The sequence below is a fragment of the Poromitra crassiceps genome (assembly GCF_964638095.1).
Source record: "Poromitra crassiceps genome assembly, chromosome: 19".
Taxonomy (NCBI): Eukaryota; Metazoa; Chordata; class Actinopteri; order Beryciformes; family Melamphaidae; genus Poromitra; species Poromitra crassiceps.
In genome coordinates this window covers 5,462,039-5,472,133 of record NC_139646.1, presented here as the reverse complement: position 1 = coordinate 5,472,133, position 10,095 = coordinate 5,462,039, and the positions used below count along the sequence as shown (strand labels likewise).

Below are 10,095 nucleotides of genomic sequence, written 5' to 3'. Positions count from 1 at the left end.
ATGTCTATCCAGAAACTGAAAGACCACCAGGCGGGGGGGCACGAGGGTCTGAAGCCCTACCAGTGCTCGCAGTGCCAGAAAGGTTTCCACACACCAAAGGGACTCGAGAACCACATGCGAGATCACACGGGCGAAAAACCTTTTGCGTGCCGTCTATGTGGGAAAAGGTTCAAGCAAGCCTCCACTCTAAGAGCACATTATGTAACGCACTCTGGAGAACGGCCTCACCTCTGCTCCATCTGTGGCAAACGTTACGCGAGAGCCGAAGAGCTAAAAGTCCACCTCAGAGTTCATACCGGAGAGAAGCCGTACCAGTGCGATGAGTGTGGTAAGAGTTTCTACTACAGGCAAGGCTTCAACAACCATAAGAAGACTCACAATGCCAAACCCATTGGGCCCACCAGGCAGCTTGGCAGGCCCAGACAGCTGGGCAGGCCCAGACAGCTGGGCAGGCCCAGGAAGGCAAGCAAGCCCAAGAGGGTCACACAGAGTGATATGCACGGCTCAGATGGAGAAGACCTGACCCGGAATCCTCCTAACCTTGGTAGGCGTGCTGATTGACCGACCTGCTAACCAAAATCAGAACCATTCTGATCAAAAAGTATTATATCTTAATTTGACTTGGATATAGAAATTGTCGATAAAAAATGATTTATATCAAGAAATTGTACTTTAATTATTTATAGCAATCACTGTATTAAGTCATATAAATGTCTGGTGTTATTTAGAGAATGTGAAATGACATTGGAGACAAATTTAACATTTTTGGTTAATATTTATCCAACACTTTCATTCATATAATATTTAATAATGCATATTCAATTATATGCATGTTGTATTTGTTGCCCTCATAATCTTATCAAACATTCAATGTGGATTCTTGTTTTTTGTTTTGTTTTTTTTAAATAATTTATTCATTACTACTACTACTATCAGAGGTCATTTAGGACTGTATTTTAACTTAGATTTAGTAGAGATCACTATAAATGAAAATGCCACAACTGGTGATATGTTTAAAAGGTCAAGGTTTAAATGAGCTTCTTGTGATGTACCCTAACTGATGGATATAACGTAACTAATCCAATCATTGTTATATGCAGGAAACAGGCCTAACCATCACCTTGGTAAACATGAAAACCATGCTGCAGCTGACCACAGCCAGGTGAGAGGAATGACATCCTATATACGTATGAGATTACGTAACATTTATTTCACATTTAAAAGCCCTTGTGGTTATTATTGCTCCGTATTTTCCAGATACCTGGGTTGAACTTCGGTCACCACACAGCATTTAACCCATGGGGCCAAAACCCAAATACATCTTACTGGAGAGCAGCAGAGGGCCACCAGCCATACGTGGCTCCAGCAGGACAGAGCATGAGTTTTAGTGCCTTGCTCACGGGCACAACGGTAAGTGATGCTACATCAGTGTTCTTTGTTACTTTGACATTGACTGGATAAGAGAACCCATACTTTTTGGCCACTCTTGTTAATGGATCCAGAATGCACAGCACAAACGCAAGACAATAGGAATTTAATTGGGCAGAACTGAAAATTACAAGAAATTAAGGATTGAAACAATACTTAAGTAATGAAGTAGATGAGTGCCTCAGTGTCAGTCACTAATGTATAATAGCAGATTTTTTGGGGGTCAGATTTGTTACCATCAGCATCAGAAGATGCCTTTGTTTAATTATAAGTTATACAGTTTCTTCAAAAATGAGAAAGAAAAAGTTCATGTCAGCGAAAGAGGCAGATTAACTGCAATACATTTTTGGGGGGGAAATAAAATAAAACAAGGGCAATTTCAGCCTAGGACAGGGATGGGCAACATTTTCTTGATTGTTTATAGACCTCATGCAGCCCATTCGAGGAAACCACATCTTTCAACAGCCCAAGTTTGCCACTGATGACATCATCACTGATGACATCATCACCATTTCAACAGCCCAAGTTTGTCACTGATGACATCATCATCGTTGTCCATTCCTGACTGACTGACTGAATGAATGAATGAATTTGACTCACCCCAAAACGCCTGCACAGGCTGCTGCGCATGTGGTAAAAAGACAAAAAACATGTTTATTTTGTACAAGTAGCATTATACAGTGGACACTTAATTGACATTAAAATTAAGTAATATAAGTAGACATACAAGGATAATACAAAACTGCTTGTGATTATAGGATGATGAGCCCCTTCAGGAGAGCTGTATAGCAGAGGGTCCCTCCTGGCCTTCTGGGCTTCCTCTTATACCAGCGCCCTCAGAGCTCGGGCTGGAGCCACTGGAGCCATACAACAGCACATCACAGAAAACAAACGTCAGCAAGACGAACCACCATGATGAACAGAGAGCCACTACACAGGAGCAGGATCACAGCACACTATCCACAGGTGACTTGGACTTCACTGGCAATCATTACATTTCAGAATGCAATCTAGAGACCAGATAGCCAAGACTCTAATCTGTCATGTAATCAAAATGCACTGCACTTGAGCTAACAAAGCAAATAGGAAATATGTCCCCCCCCCACCAGTGTGTAGTACTTCCACCCTTGGGTCAGTCAGTGAAGAAAACAAAAAGAAAATGATCTGACACGGTGGAAATAATCAACAACCAGAGCAAGAGCGTTGGCCATATTCACACTAACACGTCTTTTGTTGCACAGGAGAAGCTTGCAGCCGGACAGCGACTGTTGAGGAATCGAACACACGTGAGCAACCTCAGGAAAAACAGTCTGAGGAGCCAAAGCAGTTCCAGGGTACACCACACAAGCCCAAGAAGAACTATAGCTGTCCAACCTGTGGAAGAGCTTTCTCCCACAACACTGCCCTGCGACGACACCTTGTCATTCACTCAGGGAAAAGACCCTTCAAGTGCTCCATATGTGGAAGAGGATTCACACAGAGTGGAAACCTGAAAACGCACATGAAGGTTCACAGAGGTCAGAAACCAGAATAAATGTAAACTCTTTTAACAGATGCTTGTGGGAAGCATGGGTCACGACTGTTGCTGTAGTATACTAACATATTGTTTTTAACATCGAGTTATTGACACTCTAAGGGCATTTACACCTGGCGTTAACGTGTTTTCTGCCATCAGATTGCAATCAGATTGTGCTTGACCACATTAGACCGATTCCATTTACACCTGGCGTTAACATGTGTTTTCTGCCATCAGATTGCAATCTGATGGCAGAAATGGGTGTCCTCAATCCGCATACAGTTGCTGTATCCAGATTGAGAGGACACATTGCATTTACACTTGTGTTCAATGTGTACACAATGCATCCCTGACCACCTCCGGAGGTGGTTTGGCCGATCAGATTGCAATCCTTCTTCAATGCGTTTTGGGGGTGTTTACACCTGTACTTTCAAGTGATAAAGCACAATCTGATTGCAATCTGATGGCAGAAAACACATGTTAACGCCAGGTGTAAATGGCCTCTCTGATCTTAAGAAAAAGAAGGCAGCGAAATAATATGAGATGAGATGTTCCCGTTAGTTTGGGGCCAAAAGCTACAGTTCATGGTCATCCGGTAAAACAGCGGAAACGGACGTTGCAGATCTGGCGGATGTGGAACTTTTCTGTGCTCCAAAAAAACAATTCTACTCTGAAAACAGGGCGCTATATGAACATAAATACATGCGATAAAAGTAATCTAGCTACATAGACTAACACCATATAAAACCATCTTTCTACGGGGGAACGAAAATACTGCAACACACAAAGCAGAAACATCGCCGTAAAACACCACACTGGGGGCGGGTCTTAGAGAGAGGAAGACCATGCACTGCCACTAATCGCCATTAGGGTAATTGTGGACATTCAACTTAATTGTGCCTACAATTGATCAATGCAAGCACTCATCCAGGGTCCAAAATTAACATCCGCCAAAACGCCGAATGACAGTAGCATTTGTCTTTGGCGGATAAATCAATAAGGGTCCCCCGCCACACTGGCCGGTAACACTGGATAGTAGCATTTGAATGCCTTGGTTATATTCGGTTTTTGGTCTTTGCCTGTTCTCAAACTTTGAAACTACACTTCAAACTGCTGCCGTAATTTGAACTCTGCTGCACTTCATGATGAATTACAAACGTGAGTGTACAAGTGTTAAATTAAGACTACAGGATTCTATACATTAAATAGCATTGAAAATGGGTGGAATTAGATATTTCTAGCAAGACTTAAGAGTAAAACAGCCCTGTGACATTGAATTTTTGTTCCTGATGGCCCGGGAATCGAACTCGGGACAGTTTGCAGGCTAACTCCCTGTGGCACACTTTCACCCACATGACCCATGAAGTGGAACAACCCACTCCATAGATCCATAGAGCCCCTACTGTCGCAGGTTTAAAATGTACAGTGATTATATTGGCCAGTAAGAAAATGTTCCTTGAAGTAATTTTTTGTTTACCAGCAGCCCTTTGTAGGTAATCCATGAAGTTAATTTCAATTTTCTGTTAGTATGTGGGTACTCGTTTTGTTTGTAGGGCACAGCTTGATGTAACAACTATCAGTGATTAAAGGCTAATACTAGAGTAACTACCTAACCTCTCTTGCAACAGAACGTCATTCAACAAGTTGTAGTTTCCTCATTTGTAAGTTCAATGATAACTTAGGTATGTAGATCAGACCTTGTGCTTCCACTATAGCCTTTTCATACTTAAAAGTGTTGTTTTTTGCCATGGAGAGGGTGTATGCATACTATATAAATGACCAAATGATTTTGAAAGTTCTATAGGCTATATTAGCTATATCCTTATAAATGCAGAACTGTCCCACAATGAATGACAATGAATGTCTTTGTGTTTCGTACAGGAGAGTTGCCCAGTGGGGCAGAACTTCAGGAGAAGCGTCCCCCAGAAGAACCAACCATAACAATCCATGTGTGTGGAGAGTGTGGAATGGACTTCCCTCAAAAACAACAGCTGGAAGAACACCACAAAAATCACAAGAAACCTTATGCCTGTTCTGACTGTGGCAAGAGCTTCAAAAATGAATATTATTTCAAAATACACAAGCGCATTCACTCGGGGGATTCACCTTTCCTCTGTTCAGAGTGCGGAAAGAGTTGTGCCACAGCAGATTCGCTTAAAAAACACGAGCTAACGCACACTGGAGAAAAGAACTTCCGCTGTGAGCAGTGTGGGAGGGCATTTATTCAGTCGTCCCACTTGAACGTGCACCTCAAAACGCACTCCGGAGAGCGGCCTCACCTGTGCTCAGTCTGCGGTAAAAGTTACTCCAAAGCGTGTGACCTTAAAGTTCACCTGCGAGTTCACACCGGAGAGAAACCTTACACCTGTGAGAAATGTGGGAAGTGCTTCTATTACTCTCAAGGTTATCGAGCGCATCTCAAGACTCACGACAAGAAGCCAAAAAAGCCAACGAAACCGCTGGGACGGCCAAAACAACAGCTGGTAATGGCAAGTGATTAACACACAGTCAACCTGGAAGTTCACAGTAGCAAATCAGCTGCCTAGGTCAGTGGATATAGTGGGAAGTATTTAACACAGTTTACCACCTTTTAATTTGTCAAATAAATTAACATAAAGTTATTAAATTAGATTGAGAAATGTTACGGTATATGATGGTATTCAAATATATGGTGTACAGTATGCAATGTTTACAATTAGCTTTATGTAACATATCAGGGAATGGTATTTCACAAAATGAAACTTTAGAATCATTTTAAACTCTCTTTATATCTATGATTCACCTAGTCTTGGCTGAGTTCAGTTTATCCACAAACTCACAGACCATAGATGGTAAGAACATGTGAACTGGAGTGCTAAGTTCTACAGAGAAAATTGTTGTGCTCTTTGTTTGATGTAGTTTGTGTTGTCCAGTTATTTCCCATTAATTTTAGCTAACAAACTATTGTTTTAACTTTTACTTTGGTATGAGTCCCCTCATTTGCTAACGTTATTTCCTTGAGGGCGTAACTTTATGGCTTACAACTTGTAAGCTGCTACGACATCCATTTACCGTACACAATCTGTGGTTGTAACATATGAGGGAAGTCATACACCAAAGTAAAAGTTAAAACAATAATTTATTCGCTAAAACTATGAGGAAAAATAACTAGACTAGACGACACAAAAACCAACAACAAAAGGTGCATCTGTGAGGAGGGAGAGAGACTGAATGGTCTGAAGGTCTTCTTAAACCCAAAGAGTGCACGGGCCCAAGTGCACCCAATCAGCCTAATGACCATTGACCCCAACACCAGGCTCCTGCAAGAGAGGCCAAGTGGGAAGGTCATCACACTTTTAGATGCTTTATTACAGAAAGTGTATCAAACCCATGACTAAGCCTTCGTTCACACAGGACGCCTAACGTAAGCAGAACTGAAGCTTGAGGCAGGCTCACGCTGAGCCGTTCACACAAGAAGTCTTCTCTTTTGCTCTCAGCGCCTACTCTTTTCCTCTTGGCGCCTCGAACCCGCCCACAACTCCCATTGACTTCATGCCTGACTTGACAGATCAATGCTCGGCTTCAGCACGCGTCACGCTCGGCATAGGCGTGAATCCTGAACGATCGCTTGAGATGTGGAAGATTATGTTGAGATGTGATATTATCTGGTTATTATTTTATATCCTGGACCTGGACTGTTAAAGTAAAATAAGTTGAATGTTATTGTATAATCTTAATGTATGTGAATGTCATACTGCAGGGTAATAATGAAATATTAGCTTCAGCATTATTGGTAACTTGTAATACCCAAATGTTTTTAGTTTCTGAACAGCATCCAAAATGATTATTGTAAAATGTTACTGTACCAATGTTTTACAGTCATTGGCTTCCAAATTGAGAGATCTGTCTTGTTGGTGACATACCTGCTTCCTTTAAACTTAACACAAGACTTAATCCACATGACTCCCCCCCCCCTAAAAGCTAGCACTAGCACACCCATGTTCTTTGAATAAAAAAAGAGAGCATTTGATGATTTATGAAAATGTGTTAACAAATGTATCTACGTTGTTTCCTCTAGATTTGTTTTTGTAGGGAGGTTGGGCTAATTTTGCTCCTGAAATGCAAGAAACTGATAACGTTATACTTCGGACTGTCCTTCAGGGTTGTTGCTGGAGTGCTTTGTGCTTCTCCAACATTTGTTTTTGTATTATTTAATACCACAGCTACTCCAAGTATTTTTGAAAGATTGCATGTGCTGCCTGCTTAATGCAAAAGCGGGACATTGATCTTACAAGAAAAAGACAAAGGTGTGATAGACTAATGATATGTTATTTGGAAATGTTCACAGATTGTTCTATGTATCCAGAGAGTGGGAAAGCAGGATTTGGGTTGTAGCATAATGTGACTCAGCTTGGATTTAGGATGGGCCGGTCCGGCACATTACAAAATGGAAGTTCTCTTGACTTGGTAGCAGAACTACTGGCAATTCTTTAAGCTGTGTGGTGGACAGAGGACGTAAGACCACATAGGGCCTATGTCATAGGCCCTACAGTTATCAGCTGCTGCTCTGCTCTTTTGAGTTTAAGAGAAGGTAAATCAAAGCCTTATCAATTAAATTTTGTTTGTTTTGTTTAGAATTGAGAGGGCTGGCTGTGAAGTCAAGTTTTGCTGGGTGCCGGGACATGCTGGAATTGAGGGAAATAAAACAGCTGACAGTATGTAAATATATCCCTGTGAAGAGTGGAACTTAGAGAGAAAATCAATGAGGGTGGTGAAAGAGAATGGCCAGATTTATGGGAAAGGGAGACCAAAGGAAGATTTTCCTTTCACCCTCAGATTAAAAAAATCACTCAGATTATTGCTATGGAACCCGGAGTGATTCAGTTCAAATTTGCAGACTGAGGTTTGGGCATTGTGGGTTGAATTCAGTTCAGTGCACATTGTAGGAAAACATCCTGATTACGTGAGTGTGGATGTCCTGAAACAGTTAAGCACGTTTTCCTAAGACAGAAAGGGAAACCTTTTAGGCCTATAAAAGCTGATCAGACCTAGGAGTTTTATCATTTTCTGTTAAATCTTTATTTGACCAGAATGAGAATCACCAGCTGATCACAAATGCAGTTTTACAGTTCAAGCATGATTCAGAGTTGTATTCAAGAGTGTGTTTGAGTTAGTTAAAGGAGAACGTCACTGAAAGACAATACTGATTTATTTTGCACTTGATCTCACAAACATTTTTGCAGGCATTCATAGTTTGACAGATATTGAGAGTTGGTTTGAGTTAAGTTGTATCCCAGTGATTCATGCACAAATGACATCACTGGTCCACAAGTTAATTCAAATAAACTCAATAACTGTCAAACTAAATGATGGTGTGAGATCATGTGCAAAATTAAAATATCAGCAAGGTTCTCCTTTAAATTCTTGTCCTGCGGGGGGCAGTAATACGCATAGTAGCGTCTACACTGCCGGAAACTTGAAAGAAGAAGAAGAGTGCAACTGGCTAACAACGGCTAAAGGCTAGTTAGGTGTATCATCAGCTCCGCTCCCAGCCCCAAGTTAACGCTTTTAGGTAACTCGATAGTTGATGGTGATCAGCGCACCCCCGTTTTGTGCGAGCATAGTGAACAGACAATGAGAAAGCAATAGAAATATTGCCAAGTGATTAAAGTGAATTTCTATCGAGCGAATTGTTTTTTACCTAAGGGGAAATCCATGCTGAGGTTGGTCAAAAATCTATTGTCTCTTGTTAAACGTTAGCTAACTTCGCTAACGTTAATGTTACTTCGGCGAATTTAGCAGCATCTTTAGCGTAGTGATTGTTATCGTGGTTTTCACTTCGGACTCAACGGTAAATCAGTCTGAGCTCAGATTTTCCCAGCAGGGCATAGAAGGCTAAGAAAGTTAATTGGTAAGATAGAGCTAGTTAACGCCATGTTAGCAGCTAATGCCGTTTTCTCAAAGGCAGTGGTCAGTCACTGCTCACTGCTGGTCAACGACGCCTCATCATGAATGAGACATCTCAATGAGAGGTCATGCAGTGGTTTATTGCAGTGCGCACTTAATTGCTTCGGCTGTAACGTGGGCTGTTATGATGCGATGCATGTCAACAGGTTAGGCAAATAGCTAACGTTACATTTAACCACGACTAATGGGATTTTAATTGATGGCAAATGTGAGTCCTACTAGCTAGCTAGCTAACGCTACATAGCTAGGCTACACATTGCAGATGCCCGATGAGATTCCCGGAGGGCTTGCCATAAACACCCAGGCCACTGGAAAAAATATGTTGACACATTTTATGTTAACGCTATGTTAGTATAAAATGTAGTTACATAACCGGCAACCCCCGGGGAGTCATTTGTTATATAACAACACTTTAGGGACAACTAGTTCTTAAGGGCAGGGAGACTGTCCTTCAGCTGGAAGGCCCAGGTTCAAGCCCCCACAGCGAAGATCCGCCCTGCTGAAGTGTCCTTGAGCAGGCACTGGAATGTCTACCGGCGTGGAGGCGCTGTTCTGCAGCTGAACCTGCACTAACCACCCTGTGAAAAGAGAATTTCTCATGGGGTCAATCATGATGATCATGATTCAATCATGGATTAAAAATGTCAAATAAATCAGTGTGTCTAGTTGGGGGGCTGGTGCATTCTGTATAGCTGATAAAAGCAGATGCAAAATTGTAGCAATGCATAATTTGTGTGTTGTGAAAAATATATTTTATTAGGCTATATTTTCCCTATATCACCCACCCCCAGTACACAGCAAATCTGGTTTGAAATAGCCTAATCCTGATAAGATGACACCACAGTTAGGAATATAATAGCTGGATATGCTGATATTCAGGAAATGAGAATCTAAAATCCTTAAATCTTTTTGTGGTTGCTTTTTGTAAAAAGTGAAATATTGGTGTCCTCTGATCATTTTAAAATATTATAGGCCTCTATAATATCATGTAATTTATATTCATGCGCATAGGGATATTTGTAATTGGGGTGTGAGAATGCATATAACCAATGTATCTGGAATAAGACCATGCTGATAGGCATATTGTATCCATAACACTGTGTGCATGTAAACATAGTGACACGTGAAGCTGGTGCTTGTTGATTTAGTAACTTGGGACAGCTATCCTGCAGAGTGATTGGAAATTAATCTAAAATTCCTATAAT

The 10,095-nt window shown here is 41.3% G+C and overlaps 2 protein-coding genes across 2 annotated transcripts in view; both read left to right on the top strand.

Moving 5' to 3' along the window:
- On the top strand, window positions 1–6,903 carry LOC310793502 (uncharacterized protein; the record flags this gene model as incomplete). Its single annotated transcript, XM_083655304.1, has 6 exons — window positions 1–544; window positions 1,101–1,162; window positions 1,258–1,410; window positions 2,187–2,394; window positions 2,670–2,945; window positions 4,826–6,903. The coding sequence occupies 6 exons, from the start codon at window positions 1–3 to the stop codon at window positions 5,443–5,445; spliced, it is 1,863 nt and encodes a 620-aa protein (XP_083511430.1). The 3' UTR covers window positions 5,446–6,903.
- A 1,639-nt stretch (window positions 6,904–8,542) lies between these two features.
- The window catches only part of LOC310793501 (uncharacterized protein), a 28,138-nt gene continuing 26,585 nt past the window's right edge, over window positions 8,543–10,095 (top strand). The window contains exon 1 of the mRNA XM_083655303.1: window positions 8,543–8,646. The gene's annotated coding sequence lies outside the window, so the exon portion shown is untranslated. The remainder of the gene's footprint in view (window positions 8,647–10,095) is intronic.